Source organism: Sus scrofa, chromosome 17 (assembly GCF_054392235.1).
Source record: "Sus scrofa isolate SSC_HxYL_T2T_F1_AM1 chromosome 17, Sscrofa_HxYL_maternal_Yorkshire_Landrace_v2.0, whole genome shotgun sequence".
NCBI lineage: Eukaryota > Metazoa > Chordata > Mammalia > Artiodactyla > Suidae > Sus > Sus scrofa.
Window position 1 is genome coordinate 36,341,232 of NC_139399.1, and position 20,682 is coordinate 36,361,913.

Consider the following 20,682-nt stretch of genomic DNA (forward strand, 5'->3'; position numbering starts at 1 on the left):
TGTATTCGTGTACCTGTGGGTGGGAGGTTGCTGGAGGTTTTCGCCTATTGGTGAAAGGTGCTAAAATGCTCCAGGGGGACTAATGGGCTACACAGATTGAATTAGCGTCCCCGGGTTTTGACTGACAGCAGTCCCGCTTTGGTTTGTTCATGTTGTTTTGCCACAGTTGTGGGCTGGGTACAGGAATGCATTCTGTTGCTTCTGCTTAAATTTAAGAAGCTCATGGGTTTTAGGAGGATTTTTTTTTTTTAATGTTGTTCCTTGTAACCAACAAATTTCTTTGGGAATTAAATGCAGAAAATCAGGTCTCAGACCTGATGAAATGTTCGTTTTAAACTAATCCTTTCTATCCAGACCATGTATTCTTCGTGTAAAGATCAAAGCCATCTGATGTTGTGGAAGGAACAAGGGATGGAAGCCATGAGTTCCCAGTGGGGTTTTCTGTGAGCTGGGGAACTGGATGGAGGCAGGCCTGTGGGGTTGCCCCCTCCTGCCCTCCTGTCTGGGGGTCGTTCCTCTCTTCCCTGCTCTCCACATCTCTATAAATGATGCCTGTTCGTTGCTGCTCCGTCTGAAAGACGGGTCTTCCCTAAAACTTTGTTCTGGCTGGGACCAGCCTTCGGTTTTATTAAAAAGTCAGTAAAGGTATTTCATAAAACATCTAACAAGTAACATTGTATTATACGAATTCTGTAAGCAGATTCTTCCCTCCTTGCAGTCGGGTAGCCACACCACTGAGGCTGCGTTCCTGGAGAAAGTAAAACCTAAAAGCCCAGCTTGCAGCACCCTGTAACACGCATGTAACACCCACGGGTGTGTGTGAGTTACCCACCAGAGTTAGGGGAACCTTGATTTTCTGTTTGCCAAGGAGTAATTCTCAGCTTGTGATACCAAAAGAAAAAGCAAAACACCTTTGCGCTCCTCCTCTCTTCAAAACAAAACAAACCACCTAAATTTGATTGCTCACCTTATTTAGCCTGGCATGGAGTTGTTTTCTTGTAAATTATGTCCTAAAATTCTGTGTGACTGAAAGATGGAAATGAAGCTTGCTTAGAAAGCAGTTTAAATTTTGGCCCCAAAAATAATTTTATTTATTGTTTGAGTAACTATCGTCGGATAAAATGAAATATACCTCTAAAGTGCCCCCATGTGTTTCTAGCAATTGCTTGTCATCCAGCGCGTTTGTCCACTTGCTGTACTTTGTAGAAAACAAAGGGGTGGTAGGTCCAGCGACTTGGTGCCAGGCCAGCCCACATGTTCCACAGGAGACTGGGCCTGGGCTGTCAGGCCAACGCCCTCCAACTGGGTTTTTTTGGCAGGAATGCAAACAGAGGACATGAAACTGGGGTCTTGGATTCTAAAATAGTATTTTCATAACATATAGTCTTTAATCCTTAGCTCTGTATGCTGTGTGAATCATTTGAGTGTTATTTGCAGCAAAGGATTGATGGATATGTTGCAAACTAAAGTCTGATATCCTGTGGGGAGACAACTGTTAGAAACTCTTAACGCAGACCCACTCATTGTTCAGCCAGACAAGGTTCAGAGTTAATCTGGTGTCGGCCGTAGCTCCGTGGGTACAGTACTTGTGACTGTCTTATTGATCACTCATTGCCAAGCCCTGGAAGCCCCGGACTGGTGTGACATCAGTATATAAAACCAGACTGTGACAGTAGATGGGTCATGAATTCCTCTAATCTAGGTTTAAATCCTGATCTGTCATTCAACCCACAGTGTCCTTAGGTGTGCCTTCGGTATCCCATGAAATCACAGGTCCAATTGCTATTCTCAACAGGCTCCTGGTCTAATGGGCTAATGGGAGAACGGTACCGGGTGGGGTGCCGTCTGCTCTCTGCTAGAGGATCCAGGGGAGAGAAAGATCCCTGTGAAGGGGGTGGTCGGAGAAACCGCCCAGTGTGAGGGGAGCTGGGCTAAGCAGGCCTGACATTTGGACGATCAGCCGGGAAAAGAACAGAGATTTCTGGCCTTTGTCCTGACTAGACACTCAGGTGTGATTGAGCACTGGCCCCACCATGGTGGGACTGGGGCCATGGGTGGTGCAGATGCTGGCATTAGGGTGCCAGAGGCAGGTGGCCCACCCCCACTTGGCAGCCAGCATAGCAAATGGCTGCTGGGTTCCCTGCTGTTCTGAGGTTTGAAGGGAGGAACAGAAGCATCAAGCCATGGCCCTGCTCCGGGTTTATACCTGCTCAGGAGATGAGGCTAAAGGCAGCCTAAGCTGGGGACCCCAAGCCAGTAGAGGGGCCTTGTTTGTCAGGCACATTATCTAGTCACATTTTAAAATTTGGGAGAGATCATATAAAAATAGAACTAGCCGTTGTGAATTTCTAGCTTCTCTTGAAAACTAGAAAGATCTAGCCTCACTGAGACACATGTTCCATGGCGGGAGGCTGGAGTGACTGGCCCTTTGAGAGAGGTGCATGCCCCACCCCACCAGCTGTGGGTGCTGAGTCCCCACACTGCGCACCGGCCTCCCTCCCTTCCAGAACACAGGGTCAGTCTCCTGTCTGTCTGTCCCTCACCAGTCCCATCCAGTCTCAGCTGCCAGGACACCAACCATGGCACAAAAATCCATGAGATTTATCACTATTTTCTCACCAGAATTTTTTGTTTTGTTTTGTCTTTTTGCTATTTCTTTGAGCTGCTCCCGCAGCATATGGAGGTTCCCAGGCTAGGGGTAGAATCGGAGCTGTAACCACTGGCCTATGCCAGAGCCACAGCAACGCAGGATCCGAGTCGTGTCTGCAACCTACACCACAGCTCACGGCAACGCCGGATCATTAACCCACTGAGCAAGGGCAGGGACCGAACCCGCAACCTCATGGTTCCTAGTTGGATTCGTTAACCACTGCGCCACGACGGGAACTCCATCACCAGAATTTTCTAACAAATTTTATTTCCCATCACTGCCCGTCACCACCAACAGCAGCCCCCACGTAGCCAGCTTATCTCCTTTCTGGTCCCCACAGCCCTCTGACTGGGCATTCTGGGCACTTTTGCTTGGCGCTCCTCTACCTCAGCTGTCCTCTCCCTTCTGTCTGCATCCTCCCAGCAGAGACCCCACCTCCTAGCACCCACTGTCTTCACCAGGACTGTCACCCTCCCTTACTGCTCCAAGCTGGCTTATCTGCCCCCTTTTAAGGCAGATGTCTTCTCTCTCTGAGTGAATTGACAAGGTAAAGCCTTCCAGGAAGACTCAGAACCCAGATTTTGCCTTCTCTTCACAGGGGCTGTAGGTCAAACCTGCTGGGGGGCTGAGGGGCTGGGGGGCTTGGGAACAGGGCTCAGGAGTGCAGGACCCAGCGCCAGGTCTGGCGCACAGGCACAGAGACCCCAGGCTTAGCGCCTAGGCAGGAGCTCAGGACTCGGTGAGGACCTACAGTGCCACAGGGTGGCCCAGAGCCCAGAGCAGGACCTGAATCCCAGGCCCATTTCTGTTTCCTGCCCAGGGTGAGCACCTGCTGCAGGGTGGACTGTCCTGAGCCTCTCCTGTGCAGACAGAGGAGGCCTTTTTCATCCTTGTCATGTCAGGTGCATGGCCATCAGATAGATCCAGTAACTTAACCACCTGCTGTACTAGTTACAAATTAGCAATACTTTGCTAATTAACATTGCTTTATAAGTTGCTTCATTTTCCTCTGGGGTATGTGTTGAATATTACAGACTACATACGTGATCATCTCCTTTAAAGGAGAAGTACTGGTCTGTCTTTGCTATCTTCCTCCATAGCCTTTGAGAATCGTGCTTTCCCCAAAACAGACTTTTTTTTTTTAAAAGGAAGTTCCTAACCAGTCTCTTTGGAGGCCATTGTGACAGACCTAGCCTAAAACAGTGGCCAAATTGTTAACACTCCCTGGTCCCCCGCTAGACTGGAAGTATATAAGGAGGCCTCAATCCCTCTTTCCTCTTGCTAAGAATAGAGAAAAGTTTATTGCAATGGGATCTGAATGGAGAAATAGTAGTCGTTCTTCTGCATTCAGAAACTGAGGACGTAACCTATACTTCAGCCAGCAGCTTTCAATTTCTTAACAGTGACAATTTAAGTAAATTTCCTGTGAGTTGAGGAGCTCTAACTTGGTTATGATTGACAATATAAAATTAGCCTTTTCTGCTGTTAAGATTATCTCGCATTCCTATCAGTCAGGTGGAATGTGGAATGAGATTGCACAGCTCTGCATTTGAACATCATTAACGTCTTCAAAGGGTTAAAAGCCACTTCCTCTGATGTATTTAAAACTACCACATACACCCAGACAAGTTTTTCAAACCACCCCGTTTTACAGCTTTGTCAAGAGTCAGTCTAGTTGCTGCGTTTTTATGTCTAGATTATATTACAGATATATTTCAGTAAACCACAAAGAGCCACCATGGATTCTAGAAGATGGCCTCTGTGCTTAAATAAGCATCTCCTGAAGCCCCTGTTTTATTTTATAGGCTCTCTGATCACCGTGACATTGTGAAAGAAGACCTTGAAGCCTACGGAGCTGCCGTCCTTCACCAGCCTCCAAGACTCTCCCTGGGGGGTGGCAGCCATGAAGCCCCTGGCAGGTATTACTGTCGCCGAGTTGCTCCAGTGGTGGGTGGGCCCTTCTTGTTCCCAGATAAGGGTTGTGAGACACTCGTCCACACCATCAGCACCGTGCTTGGCACTTGTAGCTTTCAGTTTAGTTGTGATTTCGCATCCGCTTTTTCAAAAATGTATTTGCTTCTCATTGTTAATTGGCTATACCCACTCAGCCCCTGCTCGTAGGGACACTTGAAAGATTCCTTGAGGGGAGGGAACACGGGTGGACTTTGTCTGGCGTGTGCACACCACCAGCTAGAGGAATGTTCTTGGCAGGTCCAGACCCCATACGGCTTCCTAGATTCCCAAGGCCATGCGTGATACAGGCCGCTAAGTGTGATCCTGGACCAGCAGCAACACCAAGCCCCGGGAGCTTGTTAGACAGGCACCTTCTCAAGCCCCACCCCAGATCCACGGAATCAGGAATCTGGAGGTGGGGCCCAGCCACCTGGGTTAGAATGAGTGTTGAGGGAAATCTGCTCCCTCGGGTTTGAGAGCACCGGAGACTTCGGAGGTGTGCCTCAGATGGCTAGAAACCTGGGATCCGAGCAGGGTTGGTAGTTTGTAGGGTGGCTGTGACACATGAACCGTGATTCTTGTGCATCCTTCCTAAATCAGAGATCTGTACGCTCCTCCCACATTCTCGGCAGTCTAGGTTTCTTCTCATGGCCTTGGAAACTTTGTGGCATCTGGACTTCTTGGTTGAATCCATGAAATCGCCAATGCATAACACATGTCGTGTTTGTCTGGTGCTGGCCCTGGTAGGGGCCTGATTCATGGTGTGTGTCACCAGTGTCCTAACCCTGCTTTTATTTGGGGGACTGACTCTGTTTCCTCTTACTAAAATACATCCCCTCTGATTACTGACAGAGGGCAAGTACCCACCCAGGTGTGGTCAGCAGGCGTGTGTCGGTGACAGCCTGTCTGAAAGGGCCTCATCTGGCTGAAAGTGAGAGGCGCTCTGAGTCTGGTGGTCTTCCATCCAGCATTTCTTCTCTCCCTTCGGTGTACCACATGGGCTCTTTGATGTCAGTGATTTAAACTGGAAGGATAATGTGATTTTACTCAGCATAGTATTCAGCATAAATCCAGTATGTATGGGATCCCATCGAGGTGTGAGAAGTCAGGGCAGTGGTCTCTAAAAGGCCCTTGTCACAAGAACACATGACTAGTCACAGGGCTCCATCCTACAGCCCACAGGTGGGGTCCACAAGTCCTGAGTGTGTTTACATTACCTTCTGTATTGTACTGTGATCTCCAGACTATGGAGAACACTGGGGCATGACCTTCCTGGTCAGCAGCTTTTCAACCTAGAGCAGCAAAGACAATGCGTGAAAATCCTCTGTCATGTTTTTTATCATGCAAAGTGAAAAAAGGCGGTCTCAAAGTACCCCTTTACAAGGGTGTGGAAGAGGCTTTCTGGTCATTTGGTGACTGTGTGCTGTAAGGCTCTTTAAGGGACCCTCGCTTTTCCACTGCCTTTTGTGTCTGTTGATGTATTGCTTGGCATACACCACGGTTGTGGTGTATAGCATAAAAAGCATATATGCATCCATAATTCCCCTTGCAAACTGAGTTGTTAGACTAAATGATTCATCGTGTGACTCTCTTAACCTGGGCTGCCAGACTCTGCCTGGCTGAGAAGATATGACATCCCGTCTCCAAGGCCAATGTTTGTTACCGTTTCTCGACATGCATAATAGAGCGTTGATTTCCACTATGAGAGGCTGCGTTTTACATGGCTATTGATCTACAGTGACGTATAAATCAGCCTTCCACAAGAAATGATCCTTCTTTATGACCAACACAAATTTTAAAATTAATATCTGGAGCCTTCAGAACTGTTTCGCGGCCGCAATCGTTTTTTAAAGCCAGATAAAGAAGTCAAGAATAGTTGCTAATGTCAACTGTTGGTTCTGTTACAATCCGAATCACCCTGTGTGGTGACTGGGATGCTGTTTAACGCACCCTGATTCACTCTCTAGCCTCGGAGAAGGTGCCAGGTGTCTCCATGACCTTGAGAGACAAGCAGTCAGGTCTTCGGGTCAGATCTCTCTCAGCCTGTTTTGATCACAGCATCACGTGTCTCTGTCTTCCTTGCCCCCGCCCCTCCTAGGTCCCTCAGCACCCAGGAGCCACTGCTAGGTAGTCCCCTAAGTGAAATGCTCCTGTCTGCTTTGTCATATCTCTTGGACCAAAGCAGTCAGCTAGTCATTCCAGAAGCCCAGATTTGGAGAGAATGATCTACTTTTTTCCTTAATCGTTAGTAATCGTTAGACATTGATGTCACAAAATTGTAAGCCAGGCAGAGTAGGAAGGCTGTAACAGGTTATGAACTCCCAAAAACCTGTGAGCAGAGCCATGTTTGGCATGGCAGTGACCCTGCATGTGCCCCTGGCCAGACCTTGGCAGTTGACATCTGTCTCTTTAATTCCACCTGTAAAATGGGACACACACCTCATGGCACACTCGGAAAGAGTGAAGCCTTCTGAATTCTCAATCACAAAAATGAAGCATCTTGTAAGAAAAAGAACCATTCCTGGGAGTTCCTGTTGTGGCTCAGCAGAAACAAATCCAACTAGTGTCCATGAGGATGCAGTTTTGATCTCTGGCCTCCTTCAGTGGATCTCGGATCTGGTGTTGCCATGAGCTGAAGTGTAGGTTGCAGATGCGGCTTGGATCCCGAGTTGCTGTGGCTGTGGCATAGGCTGGCAGCTGGAGCTCCAGTTTGACCCCTAGCCTGCGGAACTTCCATATGCCGTGAATGTGGCCCTAAGAAATAAAAACACCAAAAAGCAAAAAACCAAACCATTCCTGTCATTATTATTGATTTTTATTATATCAATATTAAAAGATCTTCCTGGAAAAGGTCTACTATTATTAGGACCAAGTCATTATTTTAAACAATTATGAGTTTTAAAATATGATTCATGGAATTGTTGTGGCTTAGCAGGTTAAAAACCTGACATAGTGTCCATGAGGGTGCAGGTTCATTTCCTGGCCTCACTCAGTGGGTTAAAGAGCCAGTGTTGCCTCAAGCTGTGGCATAGGTCACAGATATGGCTCAGATCTGGCATTGCCGTGGCTGTGGCGTAGGCTGCAGCTGCAGCTCCGATTCAGCCCCTAATGTGGGAACCTCCATATGCCACAAGTGCAGCCAAAAAAAGGGTTTGTTTATTATTGCTTTTTGGAAAATATATTTTAACATAAAAGTAATTCCTTAATAAATCACTTTACCTTAAATGAAAATTATAATGAGATTACCTATGATTTTGTTTTTTCTAGGTGCAACTAATTGTTAGTGGCTACTTTTAGATACAGTTGATCAATTGTGCTCTCAAACTAAGGAACTCTTCATAGTGTTTAGAGTATAGTATGTAGAAATCTATTTTATCCTGTTTATGTTCAGAACAAAATTCAAGGTTTTTATTACTTTGCATTTAAAACTTTGGTCAAATTACCAATGTGTTGTAAGTCGATTATTGTTAGAATATGTTAGAACATTTGCTTAAGTTGCAGTTTTCTGATTGGAAGCCATTCCAAATATAGGAAATTAAATATAGACTATAGTCTATTGCTCTATTTATTTTTAATTAAAGGACTGTAGTTTAGCTGACATCACATTTTGTTTTTTCTATGTGGCATTGATGTTAAGTTTCCAATGTAAAGTGGACAAAGGAGTAAAAAACTCCTTTAAGTCTCTTGTACCACTCAGTAGAGTTTCTGGTTTGGTATGTTTGTAGATAGGCAGGGATGGGGCTCCCTGCAAGGTCAAGACCTGAGCCCTCCTTGTTGCTAAGCCTTGGCCTAGCTGTTCAGAAGTCACAGGTTCTAGATGCTGTACGTCTTCCAGAAGTTTGTTTGCTTTTTGACGCAATGCAAGTCAATCAATGGGTTTTTATCCTTTTGAAGCAAGTATAATAATTGTAGGAAACCTTAGCTCATTCTTTCCCATCAGGACCCAGAGGATGGTTACAGCTGGCAGAGGAGTTAGTGATCAGAGTCATGCCCTGGCTTTGCTTCTGCAGAATCATGTGTATCAGTCACCAGAGAGACTGCTCTCTGATAGTTCCTCCCAACCCGAGTAACTTAAGTGATTTAACTCAACCTAAATAAACTCATTTTCAAGTTTAACTCCACCTTAACTAAACATACATTCAGGCTAGAAACACAGTCGATTTACTCATTATAAGGAATACACCTGCTGACTGGACTAGAATTTGCTGATGGCTTATGGGTGCATTTTCCTAGGAGGGAAATAATGCAACATTAGGCACAGATGCAAAGGCTGCTTCAGTCACGTGGAATCAGAACAAAGGAATTGGGTGGCTTTTTGACATAGTGAGGTCTGGATGTCACCACGAAAGCCAGGTTGCTGAGGGGGCTTCCTACCAAACCGGCCAGGAGCCTTGGAATCATCCTGGGAAGTTTTTAAGTAAGCTCAAGGATTCCAGTGCTGCATCCCACTTTATCCACACGTTGGGAAAAACTAGGTTAGATCAAGAAAATGTTATAACAATTAAGATTTATTAAAGAAGTTGTACTTAGACTGACTTTTCCCCCAAACATTTTATTATAAAAGTTTCCAAACATCCAGAAAAGTAAAAAGAACTGTGTATCCACATACCCACCACCCAGATGCTACCATGGACGTATTGTTACAGATCTGTCTCCTCATTTTCCATTCAGCCATCAATTTCAATCTTTTACTTTGATGCATTTCCCAGTAAGTTGCAGATATTAGTACACTGCTTTTTAGCTCGTACTTTGAAATTTTTAAACATTCGATAAACAGATTTAAGACTATAATGAAGTGCTGTGTACCCTCACCCAGATCCACAATTGTCAATTTTTTTTAAAAAATTTTTTTTAAAAATTTTATTGGAATATAGTTGATTTACAATGTTGTGTTGGTTTCAAGTGTACAGCAAAGTGATTCAGTTATACGTATACACATACTTATTCTTTTTCAGATTCCTTTCCCCTCTAGGTTATTACAGAATATTAAGTAGAGTTCCCTGTGCTATACAGCAGGACCTTGTTGGTTATCTGTATTATTTATAGTAGTGTTTATCTGTTAGTCCCAAACTCCGAATTTATCCGTCCTATCCCACTTTCTCCTTTGGAAACCATACATTTGTTTTCTAAATCTGTGAGTCTGTTTCTGTTTTGTAAATAAGGTCATTTGTATGATTTTTTTTAAAAAAGATTAGATTTTACATATACACATTGTCAACATTTTTTTTTTTTTTTGTCTTTTGTCCTTTTTAGGGCCTCACCCGGGGCATATGGAAGTTCCCAGGCTAGGGGTGTAATTGGAGCTGTAGCCACCAGCCTATGCCAGAGCCACATCAACACCAAATCCAAGCCCCATCTACAGCCTACACCACAGCTCTCGGCAATGCTGGATCCTTAACCCACTGAGCGAGGCCAGGGATCGAACCTGCAACGTCACGGTTCCTAGTCGGATTTGTTTCTGCTGCGCCGCAACAGAAACTCCCATTGTCAACATTTTGCCCCTTCTTGTTTTAGCTCTTTCCCTTATCCACACTTTTTTCTTGAGTAGGTTAAAACAGCATTTTTCACTCACAAATATATCTCTAATGTACAAGGATTTAATACTTTACCATTTAACGAAATTCTTTACTTATTACCTAGTCTTGTCAGTTTGCCTTGATTACCTCAGAAAAGTCTGTCTACACTTGCTGTGTTTGAATCGGGATCCAGATGACACTCTCTGTGAACTGGTGGTTAGATCTGGACACAGGATCCGCCTCCAGGCCAGTCCTTCTGGCAGAAGGATCTTATTGGCGGTGCTGGTCCTTCTCAGTCCCCACCTCAGGCAGCTCCGTCTACTCATCCCACACCCTCATTCCAGAGACTGGCCCTTGGGCTCCTTTGAGCTCGGCAGATTGTTGCCTCTGTGTTTCGGTGCCTCGTAGTCATCATCCTTTTGGTGTTCAGATTGTCCTGTCTTTGGCCAGTGGGAGCCCCTTCAAGATAGCCCCCAGGCCCGCCCCACAGCTCATCTCTGGACGCTTCTTCACCTTCAGGGATGGCGGGACCCTCCTGCTCATCTTGTGCATTTCCTCCCTCAGACCTAGAGGAGGGCATTTTTCCAAACGGCCTGGTTTCTTTTACTACCTAAAGACTGTGGTCTAGGCAGCAATAGAGGCTTACTTTTTAAATCATTTTAATAGTGTCTTAATTTTTTAAAAATTATAAGTAGAGCACAGTAAGAGGATAACAAGAATAAACTATTGTTGAGATGGAAATGTGGTCTGTTTCTCTTAACCACCTTTAAGAGGAGCCTGATCATCTCTGCAGTGATTTGAAATCATGACCACACATTGGAATCACTCTGAGTCCTAAAAAATCCCAAAGCTGGGCTACAGCCAAGCCAGTTTTCCTAGACTCTGTAGTGGTGGGGCAAAGTACCTGGTTTATGCAAAACTCCCTGGGTGGTTTCAGGGTATAGATGGAGTTGAGAATGCTCATCTAGCAATGAAATCATAACTAAAATAAAATAAAAATTACCCCTCAAAAAAGAAACCTGGCCTCTGGAAATTCCCTTAGCCCAGAATATATTAGGTTCTAGACTTTTCTGGGAAAAAAACTGTCTTCTACTAACTTGATTACGGGGGCCTTTAAAAAAAGTGGCAGTCTAATGAGTAACGCAGTGCTACACATCACTGATGCATCTCCTGTTTCTATTTTACAGAGTTGAACAAACCTCAGGCTTAGTGAGGACACAATTGGGTCAGCATGTTGCCACCTTGAAAGGACATGATAATTCTTCCCAAGAAGAGGTAGCGAAGCTGTCTGAAGTTTTCCCAGTCAAGAACATGGACCAGAGGATGAGGGTTAGTAATTTTTTCCCAAGTAAGTTTCAACATGTACAAATTAGTCATTTGAGGAGGTAGCTACATTCTTAACATTGATTAACCTATTTGGAAAAAAAACAATAAGTTGCGACGACTTTTGTGGTTGGTTGGTTTTAGCTCTCCGATCTTGGGCCTTTTGTATAGTGTTTTGTGTAGAAATCTCAAGTCCTTCCATAAAGTTTATCCAGGTCCTGGAGGTAAGCTAATTAAATATGTCCACCACATTTGCCCAAGGAACTTAGAAGCATCTTGTAGAGTTCTGGTTTTCTTTCTGCACTCATCATTTAAATACTGTATGATCATTAATGTCAACTCAGCCAATATGTATTGATCCATTTCTGTACATCAGCACCAGCCCAGATCCATTGGAGGGAGAAAGAGAAATAAAATGTGGCTCCTCCTTTCAGGGATGGCATTAAGGGGGAGGCCTGTGAGAGGAACGTGGCAGAGGACATGGCCCCTCAGAAAAGGGAGCCAGGCTGCCTGGAGAAGCAGTGAGGGCAGACTTGATGATGGAGGGAGCAGAGGGATATTTGAGGCGACCCTCAAACAGAGGGGATTTTGACAGGCCAAGGGTGTGGGGCTGGGAGGGGCAACAGGGAACAGGCCAGGACATGGGGCCATTCTCTGTGGCTGAAGAGTGGGGCCAGGGACATGGGCCTGGACAACGAAGTTCAGGGTAGTCAGGGAACCTGCTGTGCAGGCTTGAGCCCCAGCCAGGAGCTGCTGCTCAGTGTAGCAGAGGTTGCAAAGCCACAGAGCTCTGGGCTGGGCTGCGGAAGGATGCTGCAGGGCCTTAGGGACTTACATCCACTCAGATTGGGAGGGGGACGGCAGAGGACGCAGCTCCGAGTGGCCCAGGCAGTGGGGCTGACCTAGGGCTCCATGGAGCGTGAAAGTGCTGGACACATACTGACAGCAGATTCCCCAGGCAACTTGAGGGGAGCTGAGAAGCCCAGGTGCAGAGCCCCGCCCCCACTTCGTGGTCCCTGTCACTCCCTAGAAAAGCCGAGATCACAGACACAGCCTCTCCTCTCCCAAGTCTTGTGAGTTTGTCAAGTTTCAAAGTATGTTTTTTCATCCTTATACATAATACAGGGTTTTCTGGCTTTGATCCTTTGAAAGCTTTTGTTTTTATCACATGCGAAGTTCAAGGATTCTACATGTGCCTCTCATGTAGACCTGGCTAGCCCCCTCCGTCCTGAAGCCCCCTGTGTTGCCGTGCAGTCCGAGCCTCTGCCATCTCCCTCCAGCCCTTCCCAACTCCCTCTTCCTTTCCCCTTTCATTAAAAGAGAGTAGGACTTTTTTTTTAGGGCCACACCCATGGCATGTGGAAGTTCCCAGGCTAGGGGTCGAACCAGCTACAGCTGCCAGCCTGCGCCACAGCCTCAGCAACTCGGGAGCCAAACCTCATCTGCAACCTACGCTGCAGCTCACGGCAATGCCAGATCCTTCACCCGCTGAGCAAGGCCAGGGGTCGAACCCGCATCCTCATAGATACTAATTGGATTCATTTCCTCTGCGCCACGATGGAAACTCCCAAGAGTAGGACTTTTTGAGCATCTCAGACATACATTCGTGAAGTGGTTCAGTGAGAACCCACTGACCCGAGGTCACACATGTTGCCCCTGCTCTGTGTTGTTTCAGAGCGCTCGCTCTCCTCTTCCTCTCCCTTCCCCTGCTCTCCCTCTCTCCTCCTCTCTTCCCTCCTCCTTCCTCTTGGCTGTCCTCCTTCCACAGTAAATGATTGCAGGGGTAGCTGCAGCCCTGGGTGCCCCTCTCAGATCCTGCCCTTTTCAGATAACCTGTGCACATCCTTCCTGCACCATCTTCATTTTGCTGCGTTACGTGTACTCAGTAAAGAAATAATCTGGAGTTTTGCTCTGTTTGAGGTGTGGTACCATCTGTATGGATGTTCTTTAAGAAAAACAATGTTCTTTACGGAGAACGGAACCTGTGTTCCGTTCTGTATCTATTGATAAAAGTAGATCCTAAGAAAGATTTTGTTTTCAGGTTGTATTTAGTGCTATTTTGTAACAGCATCGGTTTCCATTCTCATTCACTGCAAATACATCACATCTCAGCCATATCAAGGGTAAAATAAGTATGGGTCTGCTGCCCTTTGCCATCTCCTCATCTATTTTGTGTAAAGATGTTGTTTCCATTAGAAAACATAGTCCAAGTTTCAGACAACTGATCCACTCATAATTTTTCAAATAATAGCTCTATCGTCAATGGGAAGAGGCTGCCTGACAAATGATATTCTGCCTCCCCTAGAAGGTTTTTGTTCCTTTTTAAATCTTCTTAGTGACAGCCATAAAAATTACCAATAAATGAACAACATTCACTTTAACAATAAAAGAAGGCAGGCAGTTTCTCAAATGAGCTGTGACTGAAGACACACACAGCCCTAAAGACCAGCAAGGCCAGAGTGACATAGGCAAAGCAGGCCTGGCCAGCGTGAGGACCACATGCTTTTCTGGGCTGCCGCAATTCACACAGCATCTTTTTATAATTAGCAGTATTTTTAGAGTATTTTTGAGGTGTTTCCCTGCATTGAAACTGCATATGCATTTAGTAAATAGTGTGGATTAAAAATTTCTCTGTGAATAAAAATCTTAAAAGTGAGAGATTTTCAAAATTTCAGAAAGCTCTACTAGAAATCACTGGCTTATGACTCTGACAAAGCTCAGAAATATTTACTTTGATCTCTTGGGTAAATGGCTCATTACACAGCCATATGTAAATGGTGTTTACCTGTGGTCCCCTGCTGTCAGCTGGAGTCAGTCCCGTCTCTTGTGTAAATACATCGTCGTTAAAGCCCAAACTCGGATTATGTCCCCTGGAGACCAGATAAGAGCCATAGCACCGGCATAACCTATTAGGCAATTACATAATTGAGCTGCATGCTTTTAAATCAGAAAAATTTGTAATTACTTTATGTGGAAAAAAAATGAGTTGGGTGCTTCATTAAAATACAAAGTACCTTAATACTCCTTTTCTCCTAAGTGATGTCTGCTTCCACCCAGGGGAACTTCTCCAGGCAAAAGCAGCCGGCCTGCTGCTGTCACCCACATCACAAGTGTGACCGGCCACATAAATCCCTGCACCGCTTCCAACATGATGGACGGGCATCTTGTTCTTGTCTCTTAAATACTGGTTCACTGGCTCATGGGAATACTTTTCCTTTCTTTTAATTGCTGCATAGATAATATCCCCTTCCTCTCCTATACTGCAGATATAACTTAAGTGATGACACTTGCATTTCTCTTTAAACATCAAAAAATTATTTCTGGTATGCGAGAGGAAGGTCCTTGAGAGAAAGGTCCTTCCCTGCACACCCAGTCCATTAAACCTGTGTGTGCGGGCAAGTGTCATCTGCCGCCAGCATCCGTGGTTTTTGACTCTCTTGCGTTTCGGTGTCTACTTTAACAACAATGATTTACACAATGAAGGTAACTTCATTAATAAATAAGTGCTTAATAAAAATGCTTCCACATTCGTTTTCTCTTTGTATCTATACCACCCATTACAGAAATCAGATGCTTCTAGACCTAGCATATGTTTTCTTTAAAAAAAAACTAGCAGGAAAAAAAAACAAACGTAGAATAAACAGAAAGAAGGAAATTGCCTGTTGGCATGGTGGTGTGTGGCTGTTAATGTGTAGTGTGCATACACACAGGGCCGTGCTGTTTGTGTGCACAGCTCCCTTGTTCCCCACTCATCGCAGGTGAGCCGTTCTACATCATTTCTGCACAGGGGCCCCGCGTGGCTCTCCCACTGTCTCTAACCAGGCTCCTGGGGGTTTTTTATGTTGTTTTTTAATTTTTCCTCTAGTAAAAAAGTTGCAGAGAACATTTGAGCAATCCAGATTTTGCGAATATTCTTGCCGTTTCCTGAGAATGAGTTCCCGGAGGTAGGAGTGTGGGGTCAGAGGGCGTGTGCATCTCTCAGGCTTCTGCTCTGTGCTGGCGGACCTCACCCAGAAGGGTCAGCACTTAGCAGGAATGGATGAAAATATCATTTCTCTGAGCTCCTTATGAAACTCGATCTATCAACTTTTTTTTTAAGCACCAAATTGAGAAGTGCAAATGACAGCCAATTTTTTTTTATCATTTGACCTTTATATGACAATTGAGGTTAGACTTTTCTCCTACCTATTTGTTAGCCATTTGTATTTCTTTTATAATTTGCCAGTTCACAGTCTTTGCTCATTTTTCTATTAGGTTAGTAATATCTTTTTCTTATTGAATTGTAAGAATTCTTTTTGTATAAATGTGTACTATTTGCTACAACATTGTGAGCAGTTTGATTTTCACCTTTCATTTCCCTTAATGGCGTTTAGATACAAAGTCTTTTCCATTTATATCTTCATTTATGTCTTTATGCATTTGAATATCACAACTGATATGTTTCTGGTTATAAACTGAGTCAGCCTAGATGACTCTTAGGGTTCTAGACCTAGCAGGACCCATATTTAATCTGAATTTTGAGGAAAATTCTAGTGGACTTGGCCAGTTCATTCTAGGTGTCCTGCTAAGTATAATTTATAGGATGATTTACCTTTCCTAAGATCTGAAATATGGAGGTTTCACCCTCAGTCATTCTGCACATGTGTGTGCTTGGACATTGAATTTCCAGGTGTTTCCTCCCGGCTCCTGGGATGGTAAAAATGTGAGGGACTAGTTTATTGGTATTGACTTAGGCTGTAGACTGCTGAGGACGATGGACAGTCTCCAGGACCCACCCCGCACTCCCACCCCAACCGGGCTCCAAACGTGCGAGATCACAGAGGGCCTTCATAGCGGACAGATGCGTTGAAACCCCAGCACAGGCCCTTCCTCCTCACCATCAGGGGCTGTCTTCAGTGCTGTTTTCACATAGAGAGCTCCCCTGTGCAGAACCCTCAGCCCCTGAGGGACGTGCACAGCGACTTGCTCACTCTTCCCTGGGTTTTGATTCCTTCGCTGTTGTGGGTCCTTGCTGTCAGTGTCACACTGCACATTCCTTCAGGTTGGGGCTTTCCTTAGAAATGCATCTTCCCATGGATCTGCAGAAAATACATCATGAGAGTGTGTCACAGACATTTTTCCTGACTCTGCACAAGTTGTGTTTGCCGGGACCTCTGAATGGACCTTCTGACCGCTCCTTGGTGGAGACTGCCCCCCTTGTTTCTCCCCCTGCTTGTCATTATTCCCTGCTTGTCAGGCACTTCTCTCTCAGATTCCTCTACCGGTGACCTGCTGGGTAGATCCCCTGCTCTTGATGTCAGCTTCGTGGTCCAGCAGAGTCAAGCCAGCCATTCTCATGCTGTAATTTGACCATCCACCAAAACCCTTATAGATATAAAATGCTCATCTTTGAGAAGTTATCTCTCGAGTTATCTTAAAAGATGTATCCTTTTATAAACATTCCTATCAAAAAAGTAAGAGACAAAAAAAAGAGACATCGTAAAGACGTGAGTATTAAGTATCGAGGATAAAAGGGATAAAATAATACAAATAATATGAAAACATGCAGTGTGCCCAGCACTTTGCCCACCAGAATGGAAGGGGGAGCTCAGCGAGGAGCAGGGGCAGGGTGGCCTTCTTACCAGGCTTACGAGGGCTTGTTAGGAAGGTGTCTGCAGTGTCGTTACAGCACTTTGCAAAGGAAGTCCTCACGTGAAAGGGTTGTGCAAACAAACAGTGAGATAAATAAACCATGTGAGCAGTAATCTGACTTACCGACAATCTAGAACAGTCTCCACTCTGCAGATTCTGCAGTAGGAAGCATGGCAACTTTCAGCAGTCTTTTAACAGTGTTGTTCTTAAGCTGTGTGTTAAAACAGCGGCTGGTGTGAAGTCACACGGAGAAATTATTAGTTACTGCGAACACATAGCATGATATAAGGAAGAAATACATGTCTGAGGCTCTCCAAGAATGTTTGGATTATTTTAAATATCAGAAAAAGAAAATTTAGCTTTCGCTACAGAGATTGGGCCAGTCCTTTTTCATACGCCCAGGATTATCAGGCTCACAGAATAGGAGCTTAACACTCTGTGCAACAGACAGGCTAGATCAGGATGGGTGGAGATCTGGAAATGAGATGTACTAGGAGGACCCGGAGAGCATCCCCTTGGTTGGGAGATGGCAGCTCCGGTATCTCTGGACAGATTCGGGAAGCAGATGCGGTGCTGTGGTCCGTGGAGGCAACTGGGAAGCACTGTTGCAGCTAGTGAGGGGAACCAGCCCTGGCCTGAGTGTCGAAGGAGGGACGCCACACCTGAACCCCAGTCTGCAGAAACAGGGCTATTGCACAGATCATCCCACAGAGCTAGCTCCCGTGGAATAAAACCCCAAGGCCTACTTTCTACAAATGGAGGGAAAGCTCCTGCCTACAAGAACTGGACAGACAGGTCTTGGCTGCAAGGCTAACTTGACACCAGGTCATTTGGCCAAGGAGCGTAAAACTCAAGTCCCCTACAGTCAGCCTCTGGCCATTAGGCTAGGCCGTGGGTCCCCATCCTAGAGGGGGCCCAAGGCAGGAGCCTGGCAGGGATGTCAAGGCTGACGACAGTGGTCTTTCAGTACGTTCAAAGCCAGATTCACAAGGCGAGATCTTTGAGGTTCTGCCTCTGTGGTTCTCCCTGTCAGGGTTTCTTCAGTGCTTTCATGTTAATGACAAGGAAAGATTGTCATCTTCCCTTTGTTCACTAGAGAATTCCTCTCACAAAAGATGACCTGTGAGGCTTTGTCCAGCGCCATCCCCCATGGGGTGGGTGGACTTGCATCACGTTGCCTGCTGTCCATCCCCACAGGGTAGGCTGCCAGGCAGAGGTTGGCACCACCAAGATCTCCTCTCCCCACCACCTGGCAGACCCTGTAGGAGGAGAGGGACGTGCTCCAGGCTGTGGGGAGGCATCGGGTCATTGATGGCCATTGAGCTCCGGTTACTAGTATGTTTTTATTTTTGAGGGCAGGGTGCAGACCTGAAATGAAGCAACACAGGTATTAACCTGTCCCATTAATTGCCACTCTTTCTACCTGTCAAGTTGGCTGTGGTACCATCTCTCTGCCCAGGACACTTGGGGTGATGGGTAAAACCATTCCTTGCCCTGTGAGAGCGGATGAGCCGTGAGGCTGCTGGATTCCCCGACTTCTGCACAGACTTGGTGACAAACACACAGGTCTTTATCCTTGGCTGAAGGTTTTGACTTCCAGGAAGGTCATTTCTCCTTTTGCTTTAGTGTATCCTCCCCAGCCCCGAAGTTTTCCCACAATCTTCCTGTTGAGGGCAAGTTCAGGGTCATTTCTAGAAGAATAGGGGGACCCCAGGATCATATTTTTCCAGATCTCCTCCTCAGTCCAAACCAACTCTGTCTTACGTACCTGAAAACAGGACTCCGCGCAACAAAAGAGTAGATCTTGGATGAACCACTCAGATTAATGGAGGTGGGCACACCTCACGTGGTTACTTCCAGCTAGAAAAACACTGCACAAGCGTCAGTCCTCAACAGATATATTCTTGTGAGTTACATCATTGAAAAGAATTAAATTACACTGGAAAATATCAGATGTTATTTTATCTTGAGTATATTTTAATTTCAGTTAAATGTCAGGAAGCAAATTAAATCCTAAATGGAGCTTAACCTAAAATAATATTTGGAGACTGGATCTTTGAGACCAAGGGGAATGTGGCTACAGTTTGTTTTTATGTCTTTGCGTTTTCTTTTAAACACCACCGTAGGCGGCAGCAGCACTGTGGAAGCACCTTCCAGAAGAAGATGTGGAGAGGTCGGCTGTTGGCAGTAGGAAGTCATCCTGCAGCTCACCATCTACCCTGAATGCCAGCAGTGGAGTAAAGGATGCAGAGCCCGCCCTGTGGCTCAGCAGTGGTCCTACAAGGAAAGAAGGTAGCTATTGTTAAGGGTATCTCCACAGTCAAAACGCATTCAGGAACAACATGATGCCTCTTTCTCAAGGTGTCCCCACAAAATGAAGCAGCCTAAACTCCGTGAGGAGTTCCTATTGTGGCTCATTGGATATGAATCCACCTAGTATCCATGAGGATGCCGGTTCAATCCCTGGCCTCACTCAGTGGGTCTCAGATCCAGCGTTGCTCTGAGCTGTGGTGCAGGTCGCAGACACGGTTAGGATCCCGCATTACTGTAGCTGTGGTGTAGGCCAGCAGTGGTAGCTCCGTTTCAACCCTTAGCCTGGGAACTTCCGTATACCACAGGTGTGGCCCTAAAAAGCACACACACACACACACACAAAACGAAAACAAAGGCAACCATTTAGCATGCATGAGGCATGATATGTCTGCTTGATTTATACCACCTTCCAAAAATAGATGTCTTCGTTTGGTCTAACAGGAATGGGAAACCTATTGTAGGTTGGCAGTTCTGCTGAAATTTCCAATAAATTAAGTCTTTGTAAGTTAGGAAATCTTCACAAAACTAACAGTTGACAGTGGATACTTTTGATCATCCTACAGAGATAAAGATGATTCCATTAAAAAGATCCCTTAAAGTACTATGAAGTTTTTGATACCACTTAATAGAATTTACTCCTAATTTGTAAACATTCTTGTTAACCATAAAAGAACCATATGAAAGTCTAAAGAGGATGGTTAAGAATCCATGACTTTATGACCTCCAAAATTTAATAACCAATTTTTAGTATTTAGAAATATTATTCTAGCATTGCTGTGAAGACGTGCTGGTAAACTGCTGTAGTGGCCTTTCTAGGACAGTCGTGAGCTGCTCAGGATGTTCAGAAGTCGAAAGTGTGCAGGACCTGAGGCTCACCTGTTAAGCCCCACCCAAATTTGACAGAGGTCAGGCTTAAGCATTTTGCATGAAAGCGGCATAGAGATAGCTTTTAAGTAGATTTTCTTTGAAGAACCATATATTTTAAGCAAGCCATAAACTAACCCAAAAAAAGAAGGTGGGAAGGCAAGGCAAATAATGGAATAGCTCTTGAAAAACCAAAGGTCTAGTCCACCAGTATAACCTTGAAATGCATTTGTGTTGTCATGTGTCCGGTTCTTAGAAGGTTCAAATGACTGCAGAGAGGAGAGTGCCGAAGAAAGCGAGGGAGCAAGGATGCCCATCACAGGTAAAGTTGCGGCCACCCCAGGGTCTCAGGTTCACTTTCCTACGTAACTGTTTAGGTCAGTGTTTGTGGGCTTAGCTAAGAGCAAGCGCATTCAGCTACCACGTGCTGGA

The 20,682-nt window shown here is 45.4% G+C and overlaps 1 protein-coding gene across 25 annotated transcripts in view; it reads left to right on the plus strand.

Moving 5' to 3' along the window:
- Window positions 1-20,682, plus strand: part of KIZ (kizuna centrosomal protein) — a 107,312-nt gene that overhangs the window by 61,647 nt on the left and 24,983 nt on the right. For 12 of the 25 annotated variants that reach the window (XR_014832925.1, XR_014832926.1, XR_014832929.1 and 9 more), the window contains 4 exons: window positions 4,456-4,569; window positions 11,307-11,448; window positions 19,200-19,365; window positions 20,507-20,572. Coding sequence is in view for 16 of the 25 variants with exons in the window: in XM_085004618.1 (XP_084860744.1) it covers window positions 4,456-4,569; window positions 11,307-11,448; window positions 19,200-19,365; window positions 20,507-20,572 (488 nt within the window). In the remaining 9 variants the exon portion in view is untranslated. Of the gene's footprint in view, window positions 1-4,455; window positions 4,570-11,306; window positions 11,449-19,199; window positions 19,681-20,506; window positions 20,573-20,682 lie in introns of all 25 variants that reach the window. The other 13 variants (XR_014832927.1, XR_014832930.1, XM_085004610.1 and 10 more) reach the window with 4 other exon arrangements.